Below are 27339 nucleotides of genomic sequence, written 5' to 3'. Positions count from 1 at the left end.
TGTCCCTCCTGGCTGGTTTATGCGGCTCGGGAGGTCACACAAGGCTGGCTCCAGGCAGTGATTAATGCTTCTTTGAGTGAGGGGTGCTTCCCTGCCGCTTTGAAGGAGGCGGTGGTGAGGCGCCTCCTCAAGAAATCTGCGTTGGACCCAGCTATTTTGAATAATTTTCGTCCTGTCTCCAACCTTCTGTTTCTTGCGAAGGTTGTTGAGAGCGTGGTGGCACGGCAGCTCCCGCTGGTCCTGGAGGAAACTGAGTATCTGGATCCATACCAATCGGGTTTCAGACCTGTGTACAGCATGGAAACGGCATTGGTCGCGCTGGTGGATGATCTCTGGCGGGCCCGGGATAGGGGCTATTCCTCTGTCCTGGTCCTATTAGATCTCTCAGCGGCGTTTGATACCATTGACCATGGTATCCTGCTGCGACGTCTTGGGGGGTTGGGAGTGGGAGGTACCGTTTTACGGTGGTTCTCCTACCTCTTGGGCCGTTCGCAGACGTTGGCAGGAGGGCAGAGGTCAACCCCGAGGCCCCTTGATTGTGGGGTGCCCCAGGGGTCGGTCCTCTCTCCCCTCCTGTTCAATATCTATATGAAGTCACTGGGTGAAATCATCTGCGGTTCCGGGGTAAGGTATCATCAATATGCTGATGATACCCAGCTTTTCATCTCTACCCCGAACCAACCCAGTGATGCTCTTGACGTGATGTCCCGTTGCCTGGAAGTGGTACGAATCTGGATGGGGAAGAACAGGCTCCAACTCAACCCAGCCAAGACCGAGTGGCTTTACGTACCGGCATCTCGTGTAGTCCAGGATGTTCCATCTTTGATTATGGGGGGAGAGGGGTTACGTCCCATTGATAGGGCGCGCAACTTAGGCGTCCTCCTGGATGCACGACTCAGCTTAGAAGATCATATAGGAGTCATGGCCAGGGGGGCATTTGCCCAGGTTTGCCAGTTGCGCCCCTATCTGGACCGAGATGCTTTACGTATGGTCACTCATGCGCTTGTTACCTCCCGTGTTGATTATTGCAATGCTCTGTATATGGGGCTGCCCTTGAAGACCACCCGGAGACTTCAGCTGGTGCAGAATGCGGCCCCGCGGGTTGTGATGGGAGCATCCCGATACTCCCATATTACACCCCTCCTGCGTGAGCTCCATTGGTTACCGGTTGCCCTCCGGGTGAGATTTAAGGTGCTGGTTCTTACCTTTAAAGCCCTACATGGCTTAGGCCGGGATACCTGCAGGACCGTCTGCTCCCAGGAACGACTTCCCATCGCCCTGTGCGCTCACAGAGAGGGCCTCCTCAGGGTGCCGTTGGCCAGACAATGTCGCCTGGCGACCCCCAGGGGGAGGGCCTTCTCTGTGGGGGCACCTGCCCTGTGGAATCAGCTTCCCCTGGAGCTCCGGATGACCCCAGACCTCCGGTCCTTTCGTCGTGACCTTAAGACATTTCTATTCCAACAGGCCGACCTGGACTGATGATAAGGGTTTTTTTAATATGGTTTTAAGGTTTTATTGGTTGTAGTTGGGGCTATAGATATAATTTTAATTTTAATATTTGTATTTTACTTGTATTTTATTGTTGTTAGCCGCCCTGAGTCATTTGGGAGATAGGGCGGCATATAAATCCCATTAAATAAATAAATAAATATCTGTACAAAATCCATAGCAATATAGTTTGACACTTTCGGACGTTACTATTACTTTTGCCATTTTAGAATTTTCCTGCTGATGGAACTGTTGAATCATCATCAGCAGTAACTTTTGATTCTTCAGACAGTGAAGAAGAGGTTGAGAGAGAAGCCAGTCATCCTGATGGAAAAGTAAGTTCCTCTCTCATTCCCTAAAATAGGATGCGGAGCTAAGAAGTAATGAAGTACAGTGGGAACATTTTCTTGTTCCATATCTGGACCTATGAAGAATATTAAATCTGATCTTGTAGGTCTTTTAGATTTAGTCTGAAAGTGTACTATGTTATCTGGTTTTTGGAATTCAAACTGAGAATGGACATCATAATACAGATGTTTGAACTGGTTCAAAGTGCGGAATGGGACCTTCAGGCTCCTACCCTTGGTCACACCTCCTTTGCCTAGAGCAGACATGTCAAACACAAGGCCCGGGGGCCAGATTCGGCCCGCGAAGTGGTTTCATGCAGCCCACGAAGCCATCCTGGAAACAGTGAGGGAACGGCCCCCACTGCCTTGGCCCTGGCCCAGAGACCCTCCTCCCGCCATAGACCCTCAGATCTGTCCCACTCCTGCCCAGGCCCCCATAGGCACCCTTGATACGAATGATTTAGAGCTGGCCACGCCCACCCAGTAGGCCATACACACTCTAGCCACACCCACCCAGTAGGCCACGCCCACCCAGGCCACACCCACCCAGGCCCCTGAGGGCAACCGCAATGCTGATGCGGCCCTCAATGAAATTGAGTTTGACACCCCTGGCCTAGAGCCTACTGCCTCCGCCCATTTGCCTGCACCATTCTTCCTTGGCTGGGCCACCCCCCACCCATTCTCCCTGGCCAACGGGCTCCTGGCCCTCTGCCTCGCACCCTTCAGCCTGGCCCATTCGCCGAGGCCCCCTTTGTCCCATGCTTTTGGCCTCATGGGACAGTTAGCCGCCAGCCAATCAGATGGGTGGCAGGAAGCAGCCCTGTTGCTCTTGGGGGGGGGGTAGCGTGTGATGGGCAATTGCAGGGGCTGTGTTGTGGGGCAGCAGGTGAATGGCAGAGGCCCGTCAAGCTGGAGTCCAGGCACAGAGGCAACGACAGGTGGGAGGAGTTAAAATGGGAAGCCTCCCACCACTGCCTGTTGCCCTCTCTGCCCAGAGCCTCTGGTAACTTAAAAGAAAAAAAGCCTGGAGAGCACCAGCTTTCTTCTTTTCTTCCACCCTCCCCTCCATTGCCTCTGCTCCTGGATTCTCTCCTCACACTGAACGGGGTGTTGGTCTGCTACCCCACACCAGGCTTCCCCCCGCCCTTCCTGCCTTGCACCAGGCTCCCCCACACACAATCGGAGAAACTGCGCTGGGCCTGCTATTCGCTTGCTGCCTCACAACACAGGCCCTGCGATCGCCTATTGCATATTGCCCCCTTGAGAGCAACAGGGCTGCTACCTGCCACCCATCTGATTGGCTGGCGGCCAAAAGCCTGGGACAAAAGGGGCCTCGGTGAATGGGTCGGGCCAAAGGGCCTGTGGCGGAGGGCCAGTGGGCCGGGGCAGCCCAGGTGAGGGACGCTACAGGGAAATGGGCAGAGGCGGTAGGCTTGAGGCAAAGGAGATGTGGTCAAGGGTAGGTATTTTTATTTATTTATTTAATTAGTTTTCTATACCGCCCTATTCCCGAAGGACTCAGGGCGGTTTACAGGGCAGCATATAAAAGACAATATAAAAAGATAGTATAAAACTAAAATGAATTAAATTAATTAAAGCCCAACAATTAAAACAATATTAAAAAGCTAAAACCCCTTCAGTCCAGGCCTGATAAATTGAAAAGCCAGGTTTTCAGGTCCTGGCAAAATGAACGCAGATCGGGGGCGGTCCGGAGTTCCACAGGTAAATCATTCCAAAGGGCAGGCGCGCCCACAGAAAATGCCCTCCCTCTGGGGATCACCCGCCGGCACTCCCTAACCGGCGGCACCCTAAGGAGGCCCTCTCTATGGGAGCGCACAGGTAGACCCATTGTACTACAGTTTATTTATATGTTCTACTCAGTCTTATTTTTCCAATCTTTAAAGCTATTCCCATGCAATGCCAAGTACATGGGACCTGCTCATATTTGGCCTCACTATAATTTTACAATGCAGCACTACATGCTGAATGTGTGCAATTTATCTCATTGTTCTTAAGATTCTGAAATATGTAAGCACTTACCTTTTTGCTGTATATCCATGACAGAGGTGATATATAAAGTGGGCTACATTCTACTTGGAAAATATTATGAATCTCTTCATATATTCAGAAATACTGAAAATTTAAAAGGGTTGAAAATGGTGAGCTAAGATGTGATCTGCTCTCCACACAAGTCCTATAACTAGATAAAGAAAACCCAATTAAACAACTGAGTCAAAAACATTATACTTCTGCACTTTATGATTGTAAGCCCCCTTAATCCTGTGGAGTAGGCAGCATCCAAATACTTAGAATAAACCAGTTAAACGCAGATTCATAGGTATTTTCCGTTTCAAGAGATGACATGTGTGAGTATAATTAAGTGTCTCCTGGTCCACGAATGGTCACAACTGGCAAACCAGCTTTGGGCTGTTCTTGCCATAGCTTCCATTTCTTATTTTAGCAGCTGCCGTGAGTACAGAAGCACTCCCAAATTGCATACTTCAGGGAGGAGACCATCTCATCTGGAAAGATTCTACACAGACAAGAAGCCCGTCTTGTCAGGATTCAGTCTCAGCTTCTTGTACCTCACCTCTTTCAGTCTGTCCTATTGCAGTTCTTCAGGTTTTGGTTCAAGATTTCCACTATATCTCCAGTTTGGAGATATGTAGCTGGTTATCATTTGCAAACTGATATCTAACTCCAAATTTATGGACAAGCTCTCTTAGCAACTTCATGTCACTGAAGAAAATAGAGATTAGAGAGCTTGGGGACACTGACACTGATAAATCCATAGACCAACATTCCCTCCATTAATATCCACTGGAATTGCCCACTTAGGAAGGAGCAGAACCTTTGTAAAACAGTACCCTCAATTCCTAATCCTCATAGATGGTCCAAAAGTGTGCCAAAATTGCTGAGTGAGGCCAAGAGATCTAGCAAGATAAAGGTACAAACACCACACCCATCCAACGTCCATTGTAGATGATCCACAAAGCCAACCTGTTATTTTTGACTCATGGCCTAGGTTGAACCCAGACTGGAGGGTTCAGGATAGTAATACTTTATGTTGCAAGTCCTATCTGTAACTTTGGAGTAAGTGAGATTTAAGATGCTGGTACTTACCTTTAAAGCCCTACATGGCTTAGGACTGGGATACTTGCAGGACCATCTGCTGCCAGGAACGAATTCCCATCGCCCAGTATGCTCACACAGAGAAGACCTCTTTAGGGTACCGTCGGCTAGACAATGTCGGCTGGTGACCCCCAGGGGGAGGGCCTTCTCTGTGGGAGTGCCAGCCCTGTGGAACCAGCTCCCCCATGAGCTTCGGATGGCCCAAGATCTCCAGTCCTTTCGCCGCGGCCTCAAAACACTCCTTTTCCACCAGGCTGACCTGGACTGACAGGGATTTTAATTATGTTTTTAATATTTAATTCTAATTTTTATTTATTTTAATTTTAATTTATTGTACAGAGGCCTTTAATTTTAATTTTATCTTAACTTCTGTTATTGTTATTGTTATGTTATTGTTGTTAGCCGCCCTGAGTCCTTCGGGAGATAGGGCGGCATATAAGTCCCAATAATAAATAAATAAATAAATAAATAAATAAATAAATAAATAAATAAATAAGGAAGGAAGGAAGGAAGAAGAAGGAAGGAAGGAAGGAAGGAAGGAAGGAAGGAAACCTGATTCTAGTCGGATTAATTTCTTTGGGGAGAAAAATATTTCTTTTTCCAGTTCTTTGTTTCTAAATGTTGGATTGTTCACCGGTTTAAATATTGTGTAACTTTATAAAAGTTATATATAGTGTTTCATTTAAACTTTCCCAGATTAGAATTATTAGTAATGAAACCTTTTATTTGCTTTCTTTTAGGTTGAAAAAGTTTTAAAAAATGGTTGCCATCTTATTATCTTCCCTAATGGCACAAGGAAAGAAGTAAGCTGCGATGGAAAGACTACAACTGTAACCTTTTTTAATGGGGATGTAAAACAAGTCCTGGAAGATCAGAGAGTCGTATGTATCGATCAAATGGCAGTCTTACATAATCAGAACTATGCATTTGCATTAACATTAAAACTTTTCTCAACAGATATACTATTATGCAGATGCAAAAACTACACATACCACCTATCCTACAGGTTTAGAGGTTCTCCATTTCTCAAATGGACAAATAGGTAAGCTGAGGAGTGCTTGCATGCAGTTATTGAGAATTCAATTTTTTTTGTACATACAGCGTAAGAAAAATCTGATGTGTAATATATTATTGCAGAAAAGCATTTTCCAGATGGAAAAAAAGAAATTATATTCCCTGATCAAACCATTAAGAATGTATTCACAGATGGGCGAGAAGTAAATATTTTTCCTGATGGCACCATTGTCCACATGCAACAGTAAGGTTTTTACCCTGATAAAATATAATTTTAGAGAAAGTTTGATCTAAATGTAATTGCAAGCGTATGGGGGGGATCATTAAGTCTGGCTTTGAGAGCAACCCAGGATAAGTGCTGGGTGGGGAAAATAATCTATCAAATTCTACTGGTAGTCTTTCAGATGACCATTTGTTTTGAGGCTCAGTCAATCTGACCATATTAAAGAGTAAAAGAGGGTGAGAAAGAGTTATGGACCACAATAATTATAAGATTATAATTGTAATTGTAAGATTCTCCAGAATTACTATTTATTCTAAATTTAGAGTGCTCCCAAATATTTTTGACAACTCTTGTATTACCATATTAACTGTACTTTCTTGGACTGGTGGTAGTTGAGACGTAAACAGTTGAAAAAATTAGGTTGATTCTAGTCATTTAGACTTTTCATAATACAAACATAATGTGGCAAAGGGAGAAAGGGAAGAAGCAAAATATATAGCAGGAAGATTATCAATACCAGAAACATAAAATAGTAATTGAGGTATGCATATTTTATGGAAAACCACCTTGTATAGCAATTGAACTCAAATATTAACTAGGCTAAAATCATATTTTTCCCAGTTCCTAATTTTTCTTTTCTGCAGAATTTAATAAGACAAAATATTGGTTTTCTTTTATATTTTAATTCAGAGATGGAAGTAAGATTATAGAGTTCAGCAATGGTCAGCAAGAAGTGCATACTGCTGATTTCAAAAGACGTGAGTATCCTGATGGCACAATCAAAACAGTTTATGCTGATGGACATCAAGAGACTCAATATGCCTCTGGTAGACTAAGAGTTAAAAATAAGAATGGTGATGTTATCATGGACACTCATCCTTGAACATTTTAATGTTTTGCTGCATCTTAATATTTATCGACATTTCTTTGTTATATTTTCTAGATGTTGTCGTTTGCATAAAAATCTAAAAGCTCTGTGTTTGTACACATCCAATAAACTTCCTAATAAATTATTTTTAAAACTCAGATATCTAGTGCTTATATATTACCATTGCTGTACACAGCTTCATTAGGAACAAAACCCACTTCTCTAAAAAGACTAAACAACCTTGTTCCATCACTTCAGGGATTAATTAGCAGTTGTCTAATCAAACTGGTTGCCCTTCTCTGCACTTCTTCATTTCTATTACTCTTAACATATCGTACCCGGAATTGGACAATAGAAGTCCGACAAATGCAGAATGTTGTAGAAAAGTACTTCTAAAATTGAACTCTAAAATAATATGAATTACAAATGCAGATTTACACTTGCCTTTGTATAGCCAATTGTGTACCAGTGATTTGATTTTTTTTCTAAATAACTCATTTGACTATGAGGGACGTGGTGGCTCAGTGGGTTAGGATGCTGAGCTTGTCAATCAGATGGTCGGCAGTTTGGCGGGTCGAATTCTGAGTGCCGCGTAACAGAGAGAGCACCTGTTACTCATCCCAGCTTCTGCCAACCTAGCAGTTTGAAAGCATGTAGAAATGCAAGTAGAAAAATAGGGACCACTACGGTGGGAAGGTAACAGCGTTCCGTGCGCCTTTGGTGTCTAGTCATGCCGGCCACATGACCACGGAGACGTCCTCAGACAAGTGCTGGCTCTTCAGCTTTGAAACATAGACGAGCACTGGCCCCCTAGAGTCGGAAACAACTAGCACGCATGTGCGGGGGAACCTTTACCTTACATTTGACTATTAAATTTCACTTTTATTTTCAAACCATTTCTCTTGTATTAGCTACTCACCCAGTTTTGTATATCCTATGAATCTGATAAGCATTCATTCCACCTAAAATTTTTGGAATACATGTCTTGAACCAAATTTGTGGCATTCCATTTATTATTTCACTGTAATTTGTTAAGGAAGCTTTATGACCTTTCTTTGAGATTAGTTTCAAGCCAATTCCCTAATAGACATGCTATCTAGCCAATAAATAATTAACCTGCTAATCATAATGTAATGGGCAACGCTGTCAAATGTTTTGGTGAAATTAGTATCTCCAGGTTTCTGTTAGGAAAGTTAGTCAAATGAGCACAACCTGTGAATTTTCAGCTTGTATTAATCAGTAAAATACTGGCGTGAATCACTGGAAGAAAAAAACTGCAACCAAGTGTAAAGAATTCTAAATTCCAAACTATGTTATTAGATCATATCATTCCAACACAGTTTTTAAAATAAAGAAGCAAGTATTTAATTAGAATGAAAATAATCTTAAGCCTAGAAAAGCAGGCTCAACTACCTTGAACAGTTGAAAAAAAATATTTTTAAAACTGGCCAAAATTTTGGAAGCTTACTATAGGGACATGGGTGCCAAATTATTTGCAGGTAATATATTGCCAATTGTATTTGGTAGCCTGTGACAGCTTCTAAGATATGATGCTGTATAGTGGAGCTGATCTGCATGAACTTTCCTTTGTGTTGTTTTCATGGGAAAACCTCAGATTTATCTTATGCTATTTCTATAACTATTTAAGTGTCAGTAAAGTGTACTCTTGGCAAAAGAAATGGCCAGGAGTCTTTCTTTGCTGCATGACTGAGTGGGGTGGTTGACAATCATTCTGTGGTTGGACAATTTACATTGGTAGTCTTCAAACTTGGCAATTTTAAGATCTGTAGACTTTTAATTCCCAGAAATCTTACCCAACGTTTGAAGCAACAGTTTTTGCTCTTGGGTCAGGAAGTTCCATGCTCGAAGCCGTTGAAATATTTTTCCTATCCCTACTTATTAAATAAACTAATATAAATACATTTTGATGGAAACCCAACTATTTTTATTTAAACAACCATCAGTACTTGAACAACGTAACAAAAACTCACACTTCTATGTATTCCCAGAATTTACAAAAAACTATTAACTCTTAAGACAGTTTTAATACACAACCATTTCCATTTTTTTTCTAATCGAGGTAGTTCTGCATCTGAAACAAACAAAAACAGTATTATTCCCATGTGAATTATTCCCTGGGAATGTAAAAATAGATACCCACAAACTTTCAAGCAATCAACTTCTACATTGTATTGCTATTGAGTCCCTTATCTTATTGCATTGATGATTGTAAAAAACTGCATTTGGATAATGCAGTTATTCACAAAAAGCTATAAAAGCGTTGGTCCTTTTACTGAACTTTCCTGTTTATTTTTTTTAATTCAGTTTTCCAGTGCCTTTATTTTCCAATTTGTGGACTACAATTCAGATACAGCTCTTAGCACCTTCAGTTTAAATTCACCTCTGTATGTGGCTGATTTTATGACCGAGTTAAAAAAAATGAAAGTTGCAATTTTATTTTATTTATTCCTAGAAATATTAGTGCCTCCACAGTTTAAAAACATTTTCTACAAGAATTCCAGTTTTTTTTAAAAAAAAATCACTTGATCAAAATTAGTGGGATTCATTCCTAAAGTTTTTACTTTCTATTTTTTTTGCAAATTTTTAGCAACATCAGTATATATTTTTTAATGCTGGTAAAGACATAGATAATAAGCAATACTGATTGCTTACCTATCATTGTGTCAGTTCTGCAAATCCCATTTCCACAAGCTTCATATGAAAGAGACGTCCTTCTTCATATAAAAATATAATATGCTCTGGTGCATGTGTCTTGGAAGCAAGGTTTTTTCAAAATTGACAACAAATATAGTTTCAGAAGCAATATCAATATTTCCAATAAGAAGTACATTATAGACAAGAAATCCCATTTTTTCCCACCATCTGAATTTTGTCTGCAGCTACATGCTTTTGCACTTGTCTGCTTGAAGAATTTGGGGAAAATATTTTTTCCCCTCCTACTGACAGCAATCAACAACTAGTGTGGAAGATTGCAATGGCAGTTCAAGCCCTTTTGTGCTTCACCACAATGCACAAACAGCAAACAGTAAACAATTAGAAAAAATGGATTTTGACCACTATGCTATAAATTCAAAACCCTTATGCTACTTTTCACAAAGATGAAAAAAGAAACATTTGCAGCTTTGAGTACAAATCCAACTTATCAAGGAATTTGACTGTGGTTTTGGCTTTTAATTTTTTCCTTGATTTTATTTCTCCCAAGCAGCTTCAATGGAGAGATTTAAATATAGAAGGAATATACAGTTCCCAGATGAAAGTGAGATAAATTGAGGATAAAAAAAAGACTTACCACTGAAGAAGCACTGAGATTTTTGCTTTCAAAGCAGTTCATTGCAGCCCACAAGGCATCTATGCTCCATTCTGAACAATAAGGAATTCTCTCTGTTGCAGAATCATATAAAGCAGGTTTAAATCCAGCCAGTAACACTCTGAATGCTTGAGCAGGGTACTGCATGAGCTTAAGAGGAATCTGACGCAACCTGAAACACAGTTAGCAAGTCAAACTATACAAGTTGATAATTTATGAGCATCTTAGATGGTTAAATCTAAAACAGTAACACTTATTGTAGCACAATATTTCTAGTTATTAAATTATTAATCTTGATAAAGCAATTTGAAAAAAGAACATCTTTGGTTTACCTGCTTGTGGGCAATGTTTTAGTCGATCCATAGTCAACAAATTCCACAAGAACTGAAACAGGATTGAACTCAAGAATAGAAATGAGTTTTGCTCGATACCATAGACCATCACTATATTCTGCGAGGCAGGGCATGTCTACAAGGAAAGCATGCCATTCAATTAGGGGAATCTTTGCACTGATTACCCCAAGGAGAGCATGAGAAAGATGAAATGACAGGTAACTGGATAGCATGAAACTACAGGTGGTCCTCAAGTTACGATCACAATTGAGCCCAAAATTTGTGTTGCTAAGTGAAACAGTTAAGTGAGTTTCCCCCATTTTACAACTTGTCTTGCCACAGTTGTTAAGTGAATCATTGCATTTCTTAAGTTAATAACACGGTTGTTAAGTGAATCTGGATTCCCCACTGACTTTGCTTGTGAGGAGGTTGCAAAAGCTGATCACATGATCCAGGACACTGCAACCGTCATAAATATGAACCACTTGCCAAGCATCTGAATTTTGATCATGTGACCATGAGGATGCTGCAATGGTCATAAGTGAAAAACAGTCAAAAATAATTTCAGTGCTGCTGTAACTTGGGTCACTAAAGAACTGTTGTAAGTTGAGGACTACCTGTATTCAACTGAGGTCCAGGTTTGTTTATTTAGCAACATTAATTACTAATATTTTAAAGCAAAATAAATATAAGGAAAAATTGAAGCCTTTCTGGACCCAACTTCTCCAGCAAATGTTTACAACACATAGTCTCTGAGTGAAAAATTGATGCAAAGAACTGGGAGAGAACATAGCTGGGTGAATGAATGCTTACTGGAGCTTGTGGAGTTTAGCACCAAGCTGTTGGAGAGTCACCCTTGTAGGAAGTCTGAGATGTTAGAATGCCAAGAGTTGCATAGCAGGTCCAAAAAGGAGACAACAAAGGTAGTGAAGTGCTTCTGCTTTGGCTATGGTGTCTGGGTGGAAAAGGCGAAGGGTTGGGAGAGAAGGCAACTGCAGAAACTAATGCTTGCAGGTGCTTCCTGGGGTGGCTGAGTCTTCCCAGGACATGGCAAGCAGCCCCAGAACCATGCAGTTCTGGAAGTGTTTGCCACCCCACAAGGCAGGGTGCAAGGCAGCCAAAAGTGGGGTAGAGATAGGCAGGTAGAGGTAGCAGACGTGCCCTTGCAGTCTAAGTGTGAGCAAGCTGCCAAGCGCTTGAATTTTAATCACATGACTGCAGGGCCACAGCAACGGCCATTACTTTGAGCATAGGTTGTTAAGTCCATATTTTCAGCACCACTGTAACTTCAAATGGTCACTGAATGAATAGTTGTAAATTGAGACCTACTCATAGTCCAAACAAGAAGTGACTAAAGCAGTGGTGGCGAACCTATGGCACGCGTGCCACAGATGGCACGCAGAGCCCTCTCTGTGGGCATGCGTGTCGTCGCCCCAGTCCTAGGCCTTCAGCTGTGTTTTATAAAACCTTTTCACTTTAGGCCTCTGCTGCCTTGTGCAAAAAAAAAAAAGCTTCAATCAATCAATTTCAATTTCTCACAGGAAAAAAAAAGATCTTGCAAAATTGGAATTGATTAATTGAACTTTTTAGTCCCACCCAGTCTGCCGTTACCACCGCAGCCACATCCCCCCAATTGGCCACACCCACCCAATGGGCCACGCCCACCCGGCACCCGACAATTCATAAGCGAATTTTGGGTTGCAGTTTGGGCACTCGGTCTCTAAAAGGTTTGCCATCACTGGACTAAAGCATAAGTGACAAGTGAGAAAAGTGCAGGAATGGGCACAAGTGACACACACAAACAACCTTTCCAAAGAACATCGTAACCCTGGATGCAATGTACTCTTTGTGGTAATATCAATCAATTTGGCTGGTTTTGAAAGGCAACTGGACAATTTCATGAAGAATTATGGTATCAATGGCTATTTGTATTAGATGGCTGCTAACTAACTCCTGAATCCCAGGCACCAGGCCTCACATACTGGTTTGCTGGGAAGTGACACTGGAGGAGATTGTGAGTTTGCCTAATGTCTCCATTTGGCATGTCTCCATGTGGACAAAGTGGGCTTATGGCCCAATTCAGCAAGATTTTCCTTGTATTTTTAAATGTGGAAAGGAGCTCATGCAAACTAGGACACATGATTCTCAGGCTTCTAAGCAAACAGGAGAGCCACCTTGAATACAACTGAAAATATTTAAAGCAGGCTATTACATATTTAGCTTCTAAGTACTATACCTTTTGGGAAATCAGTTGGATGTGGAAGAGTCTCTATGTTCTGATTACACTGAGCCAAGGCTTTCTCCAGAGTGTCAGAATCCATCTCTGTCTGTTGGCTGGTACTGTTTGAGTGAACAATGGAAATATACACCTGGGGTGGAAGAAAATATCTGTATCAAAAGACTGTAAGATTAGAAATATGCTTGTTCATGTAAAAGCAAAGAAAGTTAGATCTAATACTGTATCAAGAGATAACCTTCCTGATTTGAACCAGGATTTTAACCAGGTTAGTACAATTTCCATTACTGCATTACTTTTATTTTAGAATTCAGTCTATTTTTTATTTGTTGGGGGGGGTGGAGATATGTTCAGTTTCTTTCTAATACTGCTTCTCTGGCTGCTAATTTTCCAGACCACCTGAGGAACATACAGGTGTCTGTTAACATTTTCCTTAACTGCATCCTAAATTTTTATAAGGCTATGAACATGTTATGCTGCACTCTGCTACCGAATTAGCAGAAAGTTAATAACATTAGCTGCCATATGTAAATATTCATATACTTATTTACCTCTGCCACTCTGAGTTGGGTGAAACACTGATTTTTTAATAATAAAGGTGGGGAAGACGGAAATATTACACTAGTGAATTTAAGCAAGAATAATCAGGGGATTCTTCACAAAGAATAAGCTTCTCTCACTCACATTTCATTTCTCCTTGTGATATTCTACTATTAGGACCTGAAGTGGAAAAAAGGGGGGAATGGTTGCAGATGTATTGCTGCTGTATATGTTTGAACTAAAATATATTTGAGCTAATGAGATGGTGGCAGGTTTTCTAGCAGGTGCACCGAGCACATCTATGTGTCCTAAGGAGTACCTTTTTCACTTCTAGAGCTGAACAGCTTTACATTCCTTGTTTGTGCTCTAGCATTCTTCCTCCAGACTAAAGTTTTCTAGAGTGGAAGAAGACAGCAGCTAGAAACAGGTTCCCAAACCCGGTCCGTGGACCCGTACCGGGCCACAGCATGCCAGCAACCGGTCCGCACAAACAAGCCAAGCCCCATCCGTGGGGTGCAGGCAGCACACAAAACTACACACTCTCCGGTCCGTGGAAAAACCTTTCTCCATGGAACCAGGCCCAAAAGGTTGGGGACCTCTGAGCTAGACTATTCAGGTGAAATAATCAGTCCTTTGACTTATCTTTAATCCTAGATGGTTTTGAAAGGTCCAAAATGGAACCCCATAAGCAAGATCTAAACTGAGAGTATCTTCTGTAAATTAGAAGAAATGTCCCAAAAGAGTAGGGAAGACGCTGCTTCTTATTCCACCAGATACATCTTTTGTGTGGAACTGCCATAGAAACTCAAAGGAAAAAAAAAAACCCTTCTCCTGCCTACCTGCCTTTCTTTCAGCTGATGATGAAATTTAGGTGCAATTGTCACTATTTAACATGGAGCTGTACAGTTATTGTATTGTGTGTTGTTTTATATAAAAGATCCCATATATTGAATTTTAAATTTTTATGTTAATAGTTTTTATGATAATGTATGTTATTGTGTTATTGGTCATTTTCCATAAATTATATCAAATTTCATCATTAAGTGAATTAGGTGGATGAGGAAAAACTCTTTGAATAATTTTCCCTTGAAGAGATGATTGCATTTCAGATATTTCCTTATTTAAACAGTGAAACAGAATGATCATGGGCAGGCAAAAGCAGTATGAGTGCAAGCAACTTCTGATTTCCTGGCAGCTACAGCACTGAGTTTCTTCCCTTCCCTTCCCCCCCTCAACATTTTTAATTAAAATACCTCATTTGGTGACACAATGTGTGTTACTTTCACTGGAAAGTGTTCTCCAAGGATCGGCAATGATGTGGAAGTATATGGTGGCAAAAGAGGAGTCTTTAGTTTAATCTTCAGTAATCCCTAAAATAAGCAAATTATTAGAACACACTTGGCAAAACCACCCTAGAGAATGCCAACAACCTGTCCTGGAGACTATTTTGTATAGATTCCTTACACACATTCATGTCTTATTTAGGGAGCAGCAAAATTTCTCTACCGTTTTAAATACCAGGAGTTTTGGAATCTAGTTAATTAGATTATTGCCACTTGAATGTATGAACATTCCTGGACCACTACAAAGGAAGAAAGCCAAGGCAATCTCCAAGGCTATTCCATTTTACAAAGCACAAAGTTATGATCCATCCTCAGCCTGGAAACAAACTGTAATAGACAATATGCTATTAGCTAGGTAGGGTAACAGTAGGCATCTAATACAATTTATTTAAGTAGTATTACATACCCTTAAATTGATTTAGTGTTAAATCTTACCTCATAACTGATTTCACAATTTTCCTCCAACGTTTCATTACTGGATTCTAGCATATCCTAGAACATATAAATTCAAATCTTAATACAGTATTAATTTCACAGACTCACATTAGAAAGCTCTTTAATGTACACAAAGCAGCAAAATTATTTTTCAGCAGAAAAATACAGGACTACCTATATTAGGAAATAGCCTGAAATCATCAAAATTACGAACAAAGAAATTTTACATGAAAGAGTTTTGTGGCCTTCTATGTAAAATATCTTTTGACCATCATAGTGAAGATTCTACAAAATTGGTGGCATCATGTAAGACAATCAGATTATACTATGACTTTATCTTTTATGCCACATAATTCAAAGATGATTAAACTTTGAATCTGCAGAGTCACCAGCATGCCTTGCAGCTACATGATATAAACAATCCAAACTATTAGCAAAATAGGGAGAGGCAGCCAAATATTCAAATAAGTTAAATCGAAGTCAGCCAGAGAATGCTGAATTTTCAAAAGAAAGGGGCCATTTACTCTGTAAGAACACAGAGCTCCTAGAGGATTGTAAAGCAAATTTACAGAGGAGAAATTAGTCACAGCACATCCAGCTCATTAAGCACAGGGTTTGTGGTTCCAAAGAGAATACTTAACCTTAACATACAAAAAACCGTACAAGGATAATGCTGAGAGTAATGTCTGGCCCTATATAGATGATCTACGTTTACCTCAGAAACCATGGCGTTATGGAGCTGATGCAATTATATTTTGATGGAGTTTGACAACTGTTTTGGTAATAAGATAGGTAAAAGGAAATACTTTCACAGGCAAAGTGATAAGCTACTATCCTGAGATAAATTACAAAATTGTTAGGGTGGAAAAATAATTAACTGAAAAAGAAAGTGTGTATACACCCAATTTCCAGATACACTGCATCAACATGATAAAAAAACCCAGATATTATGGGGATTGTGGCAACTCAGACAGTAATACACATAAGCCATATTCAAGAATTCAACATGTTTTTAATATTGTGCTTCTTGCTATATTTATATTTGGGTGGAAATTTTGCAAATACCATAAGAATAATTTGGAAAGGGATTTAAATGGAAATATTTTCATTTTAACATATTCATCAACGTAAGATTTAAACTAGAAATGCACAACCTGCGATCTTAGGCTACACACTGCTAAATGCAAAATCACACTGGTTGCACAGCATAAATTTAACAGCTCCCAAGTGAAGAAGTTCATGTACTTGTGAGAGTGCACAGGAACATCACAAAGGAGGAATTACATTGAATTTGATGAGGAATAATCACTGATTCAATGTAACAGCATAATAAGATTCTTGAAAACAGTAAGGTCTGTCTTATGGATTGTTCCTAAATTTGCAACTCAGTCCCAGAACAAAAATGACAATAGCAAACATTTTTATCTTTTTCTCTCCAAATTCTTCGTGAAGAATTTGACTAGAAACTCCAAAGTCCTTGTTAAGAAAGGATCAATGCTACACTGGAGAGAAAAAAGGCTACACACTAGTTCTGCAGTTTGAACTCCAGATTACATCTAGGAATGCTGTTTAGAACTGGTGAATATAAGAGAAAATAGATGAGGTAACTCTTACTATACCATGTTTTTCATATCTCACCAATAAACATTGCTTTTACTACTGATAAGTTTTTTTTTATTCTGAAGGAAGATTTTCAATACTGACTCAAGTTCTACCCAAAGACTACATCACCACAATCAGCACTATGCTTAATAGCACTATACCTGGACAAGTAACTTGTTTCATCATGAAATATTTGACTTAAACTTAGTGCATGAAAAGAAAAAAAAATTACCCATGTTGGTATAGAATCACCATCATCTTTGGTAATACAATGTTTATGGAATGCCATGAAATAAGATAGTGACATCCCCGAAAACCAGAGTTTGACAGACACTTTTCCCCAAGGAAGATCTGACTGCTCCTGTTGAAAGATTAACGAACTCATTACTACCTGCCCATTTGCTACTAAAACAGCTCTAAAACAGGCATGGGCAATCCCTTCTTACGGCCGAAAGTCTGTAGTAATTTGGGATACTTGCTATAAATCTTCACACATGACAAAGTACATCATCAACCCCAAAACAAATTTTATTTGTTAAAGACACACTTTCTATATTTACATGTGCACAGAGGAAAACGGACTAACTCTTGGTAGTCTGATTTCATGCCAGGATGCATCCCAAAAACTGCATTAGTTGAACTTATGGATAATCTCTGGAGAAACTGGGATCAGGGGAACACAACCTTCCTGGTCATCTTTAATCACTCAAAGATCTTCTACATTTCTGGACTACTCCACAGAATCAGAGCGAAGAGCAGTTCCATCGGTGTTGGTGAAGGAAGAGAGTTCTCCAATCACATCTCTATTGCCTCAGGGCTCTTTACAATAGTTGTCATTTTTAAGGTCCCATGTGGTTCTGTACTAGATCATGTGGAACTTATCAAGAAAAAAGAATGAGAAGCTACATTCTCTTTTTACTTTGTTTCTTCTGACTCAAGTGAATATATCTGCCCCTCCAATCCAACTACATAAGGTCAACTCCCTCCATTCTGTGAAAACGACATCTTACAACACCTTGGAAGCAGGCATTTTTGACTGCTACTTTCCATTCTTTGGCTCCCTATAACAATTTTGATCTGCTCCTTCCTTCAGGTTTTAGGTAATCTATTAAAACTATCAAGCTTTTGAAGTGATTGAAGACTTGAACTTTTATTTGGAGGACCCCTAGATTAGCTACCAACTTTATCCATGAAAATGCACTCTCCTCTAGAATTAATGACGGAAGATCTCCAGATCTAGGGGACCTTAACATTTACAGCCACTCGGGCTATTGTTGTGTTGAATCCTAGTTTTCCTGCTGGGTCCATTTGGAGCAGATTGAACAAATTGCTCCTTCCTATAGAGAACTCCAAGAAGGCAAACTTCTGGACAGCAATGGCTACACTCCCCACCCAGTGTTTCAGGTGGTATCACATCTGAAGTCTAGGAAGCCTATTTTTGAAAGGGGTATCGCCTCCACCATACCCAATCAGATTTCAGTAATGCATTCCAGGTTACCCCTATTATTCATTATTAGTTCATGGACAAGGTAGGCCTTATTACAGACCTTATTTTATGGCTGCATGTTTTTTGTGAATTTTCTTTCTGTATTACTGGTATTGTACTTAGTTTATTTTATTGGTAAATCTATTTATTTGATTAAGGGGGTTGTTTTTGTTTTTACTTTTAGCTCCCCCCATGAGCCTTTGGTAAGGGTGGCATAATGACTGAAATAATAAAATATACAGTATTTAGACATACCATTATGCGTATTTTAACTGATCTTTTTGTAAGTAGCTCTTTAAGCAATTCAACTGCATCCTGTTGCCAAACGTTGCCAACCTAAATAATCATGAGGAAAAAACACCAATCAATTATCAACTATGAAAAGCCATTGATCCAAAACCTCCATTCACAAGACTAGCTAATCTGGAAAAAAATTGTCAAGAAGCAGAAAATGATCAAGTTCCAGTTCACCCAAAACCAGAGGGTAAGCACAAATGCATTTTTTTTCATCACATACTAAGATGTTTTAGGCCAAAAAATCATCCATGCTCAATTGAACAGCCCTACCTGTTGTGATCTATCTAATTTTTTCTCCTAAAGAAGAACTGTTAAGAATGACATGAGCTCCTGGCTTGGCCAAAATGGTCCCATGAAATATTTTTAATTCCAATTGTTACTTAAGGCTTCTGTTGATGGAAGCCTTACGTAACAATTAAAATTAACATTAACATTTCGCTTATTCTCTAAGACGTGAAAAAGGCAATGGAGGGTTGCTGTTATCCTGATGAGGTGTTTCAGTTGGAGCTAGAATGCCTCAAAAAGGCAAATATTGCAAAACAATCTTTGGAACCAGTTGGAATTTCAAAGCATTGTCTTAGATGCTATGACAAATTGGTTCCTATAGGGTACAAAGTACTTAGATTTCATAAAAAAGGAAAACTTTTGAGGCTACATGGCAATAGCTTATCAAGAATCTGAACAAGAGGAAGTAGTAGAACCTGACCCTCTAAATACAAACTTTTTTCTTCAGTAATACCTTTTAATTCACATCATTATTTTTCATTCCACATTGCACAAGCATAACTCATCAAATAGCCGACACATCCACACTTTTTCTTTGTTTCTCCTGTTATCTCTACTTGAGCCCTAATTTCCATGCTGCTTCTCCCAGATCAAAACCCATTTTTCTCCACTGAATTCTTGGTTTCTGTTTCCTACTTTCAATCAAGTAAACCCAAGTTTCCCTTTTCCTTATAGTAAAATCACACCCTTTCCTTATTTTTGTCTACTGTATGTTGTAGGAACATGAAGAATTGCCTTTCAGCACATTACATTTTTCCTTCATTGGAATGCAGGGCATTCAGGCAAATCAAGCCTGGAGGTAGGTCTTTACAATCTTACTAAAGTGTTCTGGTCATTTAATAGAATTTAAATAACACTTAATACAGAGGGGGAATATGTACAAGTATGCTGCTTTCACTCTGCATAGATGACAGCCTAGAAGATTTAATTTTCTCCGCTTTACTAGACAATGAAACAAGCAACGAGATCTGCTTATAGAGCAGGTGGGTGATTTGTGCTGGAAATAGAATGAAAACTAGTATTTTGCAACGCCTTAGAAATAAACTGAAAGATTGAGAGCAAGAGAAGAAGGGGATGACAGAGAATGAAGTGCCTGGATGGAGTCACTGAAGCAGTAGGCGTGAGCTTAAATGGACTCCAGAAGATGGTAGAGGACAGGAAGGCCTGGAGGAACGTTGTCCATAGGGTCGGACACGACTTCGCAGCTAACAACAACAAGAAATAAACTGGGGGCCAGGGACACACTAGACAGTTAGCAATAGCAACAGCCCCATAGTGCTTTGTAGCATTTTCTGGTCAGTTAATACAGCCAGCATATTGCCCTCAACAATCTGGGTCCTCATTTTACTGACCTTGGAGGGATGAAAGACCGAGTCAACCTTAACCCGGTCAGGATAAAACTCCAAGCTATTGGCAGAGTTTAACTTGCAATACTGCATTCTAACACCACCAGGGCTTGTTAGCATTGAACACTTTCATCTAATATTCAACTTGTATGCATTTAAAGCCTACCACTTTCTAGTAGTGAAAACCTTAAGACTTCCCAAAATTATTTTATCATTACAAAGTGGAATATGTACCAAACACTTGTTTAAAAGTGGAAAGGAAAAAAAGAATGTATGCCCAATTCTGCTGATGATAGGCATGAATTACAATATTGATGCAATTACACTGCATCATGCAGGTAAATTATTTGCACACTTTCATATACTGTCTTGTAGAAATGCATTATGTTCATATCATTGCATCTAACTCACTGGTACAGTTTTATACAGCTGACATGGTATAGAAAATGGAGGTATCTCAGCATACAAAATAGTGGGGTATAGATGGCATGGAGGAATCTTCTCAGTATATCCATAGTCCACATAAAGTACCTATGAAACAATACACAATAAGCAAGAACAACTACATCATTACATTTCATGATGCAGTTCTTTTTGAAAAACATTTGTCACGCACAAATGCACAAAAACGCTGCCCAACCCACATGGTTTTAGGAAGTAGATGTGACACACTGATTCATACATAATGCCAAGAGAAGATTTATTTAGTTGAACTAGTTTCTTAAATGTAAAGGGCAATGATAGATTGTTTGCCATTTTTCTGTATCATGTTTGTCGTAAATGGGAGGCAAAAGGCACACAAAAAAGGAATGCATCTTGTGAAGTGTTTTTTTTAAAAATCCCATTTATATCCCACCCTTCTCCGAAGACTCAGGGCGGCTTACAATCTAAAGCACAAATCAATGTGCTTAGCAGTAGCCTTCATTCTATGTATATGCCTACTTATTAGGGCTTTCGCCCCCCCCCCCCAGCGGCATTATTACAAAGTCAGCTTATTGCCCCCAACAATCTGGGTCCTCATTTTACCTACCTCGGAAGGATGGAAGGCTGAGTTAACCTTGAGCCTGGTGAGATGCGAACCTGCACTAATTGCAGGCAGTTGGTGTTACTTAAGGAGGCATTAGCCCACTGCTCCACCAAGGCTCTTTAACCTATTGTTGAATATCCCTCACATAAAATAGCAGAAATCTCATATTTTCAAGCATCTACTACCTGTGCAATAGGTAGCAGGAAGTATACTCAAAGGAATATACTTTTGTAACAAAGGAGTATACTTTTATAAAACTGCCTTCACCAGGCAACTGGACTTTTTTCCCCCCTTGAAGACATTTCGCTTCTCATCCAAGAAGTGTTGTCAGTTCTGACTGAATAGTGGAGGATGGAAGGATTTATGTTCCTTGCAGTCATCTAGTCATTAGCATTCTTTTTGAGAATCACTGAAGTCACTCAGGGTCACCTGAATAGAACAAACAGGTGTGGAACCTTATTGGAACTGCTGAAAGGATTGTCTTGTAAATGGGAGATAAAAAGGTAAAGGTTCCCCCGCACATGCGTGCTAGTCGTTTCCGACTCTAGGGGCCGGTGCTCATCTCCGTTTCAAAGCCGAAGAGCCAGCGCTTGTCCGAGGACGTCTCCGTGGTCATGTGGCCAGCATGACTAGGCACCAAAGGCGCACGGAACACTGTTACCTACCCACCGCAGTGGTCCCTATTTTTCTACTTGCATTTTTACGTGCTTTCGAACTGCTAGGTTGGCAGAAGCTGGGACAAGTAACAGGTGCTCACTCTGTTATGTGGCACTCGGGATTCAACCCGCCAAACTGCCGACCTTCAGATTGACAAGCTCAGCATCCTAACCCACTGAGCCACCGCGTCCCTGGGAGATAGCTGGTGTCTTATGAGAAGCAAAACTTCTTCAAGGAAAAACAAGGAAAGTCCAGTTGCCATTTGAAAAAGCATTCTTGGGACAACCATGACCTAGATGACTGAGAATCTCCATAGACAACACTGCCTTCGTTTTAACCAAACACAAGAAAAAAACTCCAGTGGTGAAAATCAGAATGTTCTTAACAACATCAACATTACCTTTACAAGGCCAGCACCAACATCTTTAACTTCACCTCGGTACCATATTGTATCTGCTGCTCTTACAATACAGGCTTCTCCATTTTTCCAGTTATAGGGTTTCAGAAGGCCTAAACCTTTGACATTATCTTGTATATTACACATTAACTCTTTTAACTTTTGCTCTAGGAAAAATCCAAGCAAATGGTGTTAAGGCTATTATATCCTTTAATAATTTAATTTTTTTGCTAAGATAATGCAATACAATCTTTGCATAAAATGCTTGAAATGTGAACAACATGAGGAGATATTTTATCTTGCTTGGTGGGTATGTAAAAAAGCTAAAAAAATTGGATACAAATACATAAATTTTGAAGATTTTAAAGGTAAAATACAACTGAAACCAGATATTTTTCTTTAGAGACAAATGGATAAGTAACTAGAAAAATGTCATGGAACTGTTTTTATATATTGTGACTACAGCAAGACTATTTTATGCTCAAAAAGTGGATAATTATAGTAATACCCAAAATGGAGAAATGGTAAAGATGGTGAAACTTTCATAGATGGCTGAATTAACTTCTTTGTTTAGAGAAAAAAACAATGTCTATATTTACGACTGACTGCTAATACATTATAGACTTTTTGTGTAAAATGGAAGAAATGCATTTATGATTCATGGTTTCTGATAAAAAAAGCTGGATAATAGAAAAGAGTAAGCTTTCTTTTGTAATTGTAGAGTAAGAGAAAACCTTGTAATTGTATTTATATCTGCTGCAAAGGAAATTGGAAGTTTCTTCTTTCTTTCTGCACTTTTGTCTTTATTTTCTCTCTCGTCTGTTTTTTTATTAATTTGTGTTAGTTTTTATATCTTTGTAATTGTACTTATATTTGCTACAAAGGAAATTGAAAGTTTCTTCTTCCTTTCTGTACTTTTGTCTTTTTTAATTTTGTCTTTTTGTTTTCAAATTAATTAATTTGCGTTAGTTTTTATGTCCGTTGTAAAACTTTAATAGAAAGTATTTTTTTTAAAAAAGACAATGCAATACGAAGGGAAAAATATAAATGGATACAACCTCTCCCCCACCATGAATAAAAAGCATTGTGGAAAGTTTCTAGTGATACATTGATCTCTTTCCTTCCCTTCATGTCTCTAGCTGCTGACTGCAATTTAAATATTAAGGATTATTGCTAGCTTCTTTTTAAATGTTTTCATCTATTATTTCTAATGATAACTTTTTCCAGAAAGCATATTCTAAATGTCTGAATTTGCCTTGATGTGTACTGTCTCAATTTGGCTCAACTCCTATTATGGATATATACCATAAATTTTGCCACTGTAGTATATTTTCCAATTTTGATCTCCCACTCTGATCATCATCAGCAATGTTCCTTTTCTTGAATACTTTTAATAATTCCATATATAACTGCACATATGTTACGGCTAAAACATACAATATGCATACATGTAAAAATAATTAATTTTCTAGAGGACCCCGTGCTATCCTCTAGAACACAGAACTCATGTGCTGTAGCGAGGTTCCCCAATCCCCCGACCACAGACTGGTACTGGTCCATAGCTTGTTAGGAACCAGGCCACATAAGAGATGAGCCACTGTCTCCATATATTAAAGAAAGATGATTTTGGAAAGATCTTGAAAAATGTTGTGGAACAAACTGCAAGGCATTCTGTTGTCACGAAGAGTTGCTTTTGACTTGTCTGTAACAGTACCTATTACATTTATATATAATTGTACAAATGCATTTTTTGCTTTACCTTGTGATGTGGGAATCACATAAATTGTTCCATTATCTGAAACACAGCTAACTGTAGCATTGAAGCAATCCGAGCTAGGAAGAACTGGTGGTTTATAGGCCTCAACCACTAGAGGCTTAGCCAATGACATTTTCACTTCTTGTTGCTTACTGTCAGTATTTGAAGGATCAAAATGCTTTTCTGGTTTAGAAGGGCTTTCTTTTTCTGAAACCAGCTGGTTTATGTCCACATTCCTTTGTAGTTTATCAGAGGAAGCTTGATTTGGATGAATTTTAGGTGCTCTGTTAGGATTCAACAAACATACGTTAGCAAATTTTAAAAAATCAAATACATATTCTGATGAAGAAGCTTGGCATTCTGACAAATCAGCCATCAATAGACACACAGACATTAACAACATCTATAGACTATGCAAAAGAGACAGTCAACTAGACCAAGAGAGAAAAAGACTCCAGCATCTCCCCATCAGTAATCTGCATTCAGTTCAGCATAGATTAACTCCAAGGTCAACTTCAGACCAACAATCAAGTAAGCAATACCCCAATCAAGAAACTGCCAAAGAGCCATTGGTAAACAGCCCAACCAAAGAATCTCTAAGATCACCCCCACTCACACAGACTGGCAAGACACCAGAATATAAACTGACAGCAAACAGCACTCCTTACTGGCACTAGTTAGGGATATGAAATATCTGGAAGAAAACAAGCAAGTGCAGAGAGCACCAAGGACCCTTCACATATTATTCCCCTTAAATACTGCACCTCGGGCCAAGTCACCATGGCCAACTGTCGCCACGGTCAACTCACAACAGCCAACTTGCCATGGGACAACTCACTGTGGAACAAGAGTTACACCAATATTGAAGAAATAGTGGAATAGAATCATTACAGAAAGAATGCCAAAGGAGAGACAAAATGAAATGTGAATGACAAAAATTAAAATATTTTTAAACTATTTTAAATAATACTGTAAAATTGAATTGTTCTGCACCGAGTTATCCCACGGTTGAGTTGCCCCATGGTGAGTTGGCTGCAGGAAGTTGATTGTAGTGAATTGGCTATGGCGAGCTGTCCCACTCTGAACTAGATTAAACATTTTTCTGTTGGTTTATAACTGAGTGAATTATAGATAAAAATTAAAAGCATTAAATTTTATATAGAAAGCAAGTGTTTTAAGTACATTAAAAATGAATAAACACTATTTGTTTTTGTTTGTTTTTTTAAAAAATACGTACCTTTTTCTAAGTGCTAAGCCTTCTTTAATCATGTATTCTGAAACATCAGTGCAGTTTTGTTCATCTTTGCAAAATATTTTTACAGGCAAAGGTGACAAATCAGTATCCTGGGACAAATTAAGAATGTTTAGGGGTAAAAATCAATTATTCATTAAAAAGAAAATGTGAAGATACCCAATTTCCAAATATTACAAACATCCAGTTTTCAGACATACTACATCCACAAAGTGATAAAATCTAGGTAGTTATTCTGGAATTTGTGGCAACTTGGTCTGTACACAGAGCAGCAGTAGTAAAAAAAACAACAACAATCTTTTAAAATTAAAAAACACGTTTTAATTGAAAAACAAATTTATAAATACTGGGACACAAATATGACATTTGAGGAAAAATTGAGAACATATATAAAAGAAAATTCATTTTTAGATGTTTGCATTCATCAGCAAGTTAAGATTTAAACCAGAAATATGTAACCTGAGATCTTCCGCTCCTACAACTGTGGGCGGCTTCTCCAAATACAACTACAGAATCATAGGGCTGGAAGGGACCTTGGAGGTCTTCTAGTCCAATCAAAAAAGTACCAAAAGAGGGACACTTCTGTATAAACCATGATGGCTGCCTTATTTGATTTATATTCTGCTTTGGAGCACAAAACAGTGTTTGCAGTCCTTCCTCCTCCTCTTTTTCCCTATAATATCATCCCGGTGAGGTAGGATGGGCTGAAGAGAAGGATTGCCCTAGGGAGCTTCAGGGGCTGAAATCGGATTTCTCCAACAAGCTGCTACTTCGAACAGAGTATGACGGGTGGATCCAGCTTTGCAACCACCCTGAAATTAAGCCGATAATTCACTTCTCAGCTGTAATGGCAAGGAAACGAGGAGGGAAACATGGATCCAGTCATGCCTGGGGGAGTTGTCAGGCCTTGGGGAAGAATTTCTCAGTGTGCCACCTATCCTGCGGGTACTACCAAAATCAAAATAAAATGCTGCTACCAAATCAGTTTTTTTTAATATGATGGATGGGGAAACAAATATGTGGCAAATAATCATATTAACAATAATATTGAATTAACTTAAGTAAATCAGTTTGTCCTGGGTTGACTTATTCTTTGGAGGACAATACTTGGCAAAATTAAAAGCAAAGGGCAGCTGCTGGCTCAAAATCCCTTCATTTAAACCATCTTAAATAGTTACAAAACTCTGAAGTTTACTATATTATCTTCCAATCTTAAATAAATTTGTGTTCTCAGCTGGGATTCCTGGCAGACCACCAAAATATCATAGGCATTAACTAAAAGAATATCATGGCTTGGTATCAAAAAGTAGCCTAAATGTTGATTTTGCTGAACAAATACCAAATATATTAAAATCTTGATTTACAGAAAACTGGGGGGAAGGGTGTCTATTAAATCTGAACTGATAAAATTGAGATAATTCTTTACACTCATTCTTGACACTGCTTTGCTACTATCAAGTTAAAATACCATCAAAGGATTATCTTCATTTAAAATGAAAGCATGAATGTTTGTCATTTTCTCTTTGTTAAGATCAGAAAAGACATGGGATGAAAAGCAATGTAACAAATCCTAATCTGGGTAAAATCTTCACAGCATACAATATTTAGTATCACATGACAATATCTTATACTTTCAGTTGAATAATGATCGCAGAAATAGAATCTACACTAAAAAAATTGAACCTTTGCCAGTACAAACCTGTATTATTAAGTTTACAACAGCTCCAGTTAAATAAGACTTAAGAACATCACAAGCAGTTGCTGTCCACTGTTCAGTTCCACCGGTTGGACTAGAATGAAAAGTTGTGGATAGAGAGGGCATATTGTTATGCAGATGGAATTGGTTAACCATCTTGTTTAACAATTGAAATTATGGCAGTACTGACCAATGGTACTTACACCAGGCCCTTGGAGTTATGGCTGTTGCAGCACCTCCCCCCCAGGTCAC

At 39.3% G+C, this 27339-nt stretch overlaps 2 protein-coding genes across 5 annotated transcripts in view; one reads left to right on the top strand and one right to left on the bottom strand.

Annotated features, from left to right (window-relative positions):
• Window positions 1-7230, top strand: part of CPAP (centrosome assembly and centriole elongation protein) — a 90631-nt gene extending 83401 nt beyond the window's left edge. For 3 of the 4 annotated variants that reach the window (XM_083362246.1, XM_083362247.1, XM_083362245.1), the window contains exons 12-16: window positions 1719-1823; window positions 5708-5848; window positions 5925-6009; window positions 6105-6225; window positions 6895-7230. In XM_083362246.1, coding sequence (XP_083218372.1) covers window positions 1719-1823; window positions 5708-5848; window positions 5925-6009; window positions 6105-6225; window positions 6895-7087 — 645 coding nt within the window. In that variant the 3' untranslated portion in view covers window positions 7088-7230. The remainder of the gene's footprint in view (window positions 1-1718; window positions 1824-5707; window positions 5849-5924; window positions 6010-6104; window positions 6226-6894) is intronic. The other variant, XM_083362248.1, reaches the window with a different exon arrangement.
• A 1846-nt stretch (window positions 7231-9076) lies between these two features.
• Window positions 9077-27339, bottom strand: part of RNF17 (ring finger protein 17) — a gene marked incomplete at its 5' end in the record, with an annotated part of 84463 nt that continues 66200 nt past the window's right edge. The window contains 14 exons of the mRNA XM_083362604.1: window positions 9077-9164; window positions 9746-9844; window positions 10383-10572; window positions 10733-10868; window positions 12969-13101; window positions 14762-14878; window positions 15287-15343; window positions 17121-17249; window positions 18630-18710; window positions 20714-20833; window positions 22387-22550; window positions 24143-24423; window positions 25377-25483; window positions 27091-27181. Of these exons, the coding sequence (XP_083218730.1) occupies window positions 9749-9844; window positions 10383-10572; window positions 10733-10868; window positions 12969-13101; window positions 14762-14878; window positions 15287-15343; window positions 17121-17249; window positions 18630-18710; window positions 20714-20833; window positions 22387-22550; window positions 24143-24423; window positions 25377-25483; window positions 27091-27181 (1702 nt within the window). The 3' untranslated portion in view covers window positions 9077-9164; window positions 9746-9748. The remainder of the gene's footprint in view (window positions 9165-9745; window positions 9845-10382; window positions 10573-10732; window positions 10869-12968; window positions 13102-14761; window positions 14879-15286; window positions 15344-17120; window positions 17250-18629; window positions 18711-20713; window positions 20834-22386; window positions 22551-24142; window positions 24424-25376; window positions 25484-27090; window positions 27182-27339) is intronic.

This window comes from Vipera ursinii, assembly GCF_947247035.1.
Source record: "Vipera ursinii genome assembly, chromosome: 4".
Classification (NCBI taxonomy): domain Eukaryota; kingdom Metazoa; phylum Chordata; class Lepidosauria; order Squamata; family Viperidae; genus Vipera; species Vipera ursinii.
This window is presented reverse-complemented; position numbering and strand designations above follow the sequence as displayed.